The sequence below is a fragment of the Amphimedon queenslandica genome, unplaced genomic scaffold (assembly GCF_000090795.2).
Source record: "Amphimedon queenslandica unplaced genomic scaffold, v1.1 AMPQUscaffold_2703_Cont25295, whole genome shotgun sequence".
NCBI classification, from domain to species: domain Eukaryota; kingdom Metazoa; phylum Porifera; class Demospongiae; order Haplosclerida; family Niphatidae; genus Amphimedon; species Amphimedon queenslandica.
The window spans coordinates 1-1,326 of NW_003556962.1; the positions used below are offsets into that span (position 1 = coordinate 1).

The 1,326-nt window shown below is 35.9% G+C and overlaps 1 protein-coding gene across 1 annotated transcript; it reads right to left on the minus strand.

The window, feature by feature from the left end:
* Nucleotides 1-369: 369 nt before the first annotated feature.
* LOC105316262 (IgGFc-binding protein-like) lies at nt 370-1,218 on the minus strand (the record flags this gene model as incomplete). The annotated part of the gene is made up of 1 exon (XM_011411086.1): nt 370-1,218. A coding segment is annotated over one exon (849 nt), but the record flags the coding sequence as incomplete, so codon positions are not given.
* Nucleotides 1,219-1,326: the final 108 nt, after the last annotated feature.

A 1,326-nucleotide genomic window follows, 5' to 3' on the forward strand; every position in this document is an offset into this window, starting at 1 on the left:
TCATCTACGATATATATTTTTATTATTGCTATAATGAAACATGTACACTCAAAATTTATATACCTGTACAATTAATTCCTTGATAGCCAGTACCAGTACAATCACAGGTGTAATTAGAAGGAGCTGAATCAAGTGTACAATTACCTCCATTCTGGCAAGGACTCAGTAAACATATATTTGTAATGGAGCAAGTACAGGTAGCAGTATTGAGTACATAATTAGCGTCACATAGTAGAAAACATGCTGCAAAAAATTGAAACTTACACACATGCACAAACAAACAAAAGAAGTATGAACATACAAGCACAAAATGTATTAACAAACACTCCAATGATGTAATTCATAAACCTACATGCGTGGCATACATACCTCCAGATGGTTTCAGATCCAAGTTTCCAGTATATGAATAACCAATGAACTGTTGCAAACCATACACCATTGCTAGTATCTTGTCATTACTGTTATTAGACCAAATACTGATAACACTAATGTCACCACCATCACTTAAGCTATAACTGTTAAATACATAGCACCCACCGACAGAACTATTGTAATGTTTCCATGAACTGGATGTGAGAGGTGGAAGAAGTGTGCCATTGAGTTGTATCTGTGATGAATCATCTGCAGCAAGTATAACAAGGTTAACAGAAGTAGAAGCACCCAATAGACTAATGATTGGAAAACTAGTTACATTAGAAGCATATTGATGTATTGGAGGAATGATTGTCATAGCAGGATCACCATGTGTAGTGAATGAAGAATCAGCAAACTGAGCCAGTGAGAACTGAGCTACAAGTATTGGACTAGTTGAATTAATGTAACAACTAGTTTGAGATATAGTTTGACTGAGTACACCACCTTCTTGAAGGGATAATGAATAACTGTTACCATTATCACAAGTTATACCAATGCCTGTATTATTTTGCGATCCAATTAGTTTCAATATATAACCAGATTCACGCTTATAAAATGACTGAACCAGGGACTCATTACCCCATGAGGCTACTGGTGGTATTTGTTCACCAACAAAGTCACAAGCAAATTGACCGACAGGAATGAAACCACAAGTGTGACCAGAATAGACAGATATTGGATTACTAGACTCAACTTTTGTTCCTGTTAAATCAGCCCTTGCTGTAACTGGTTTGAGTAATAGTGTCTCCAGGTATTGTAATTGTATTGTTATTGATTGTCCAGCATTAAGACTGATCTGATTACCTGATGAGGTGAGACTAGATGGTATAGTAACAGTCACTGTTGGTGTGATTGTTATGTTGGTATTATTATTACCAGAGACTATTAGAAGAGATGAGAATGAGGTTGATT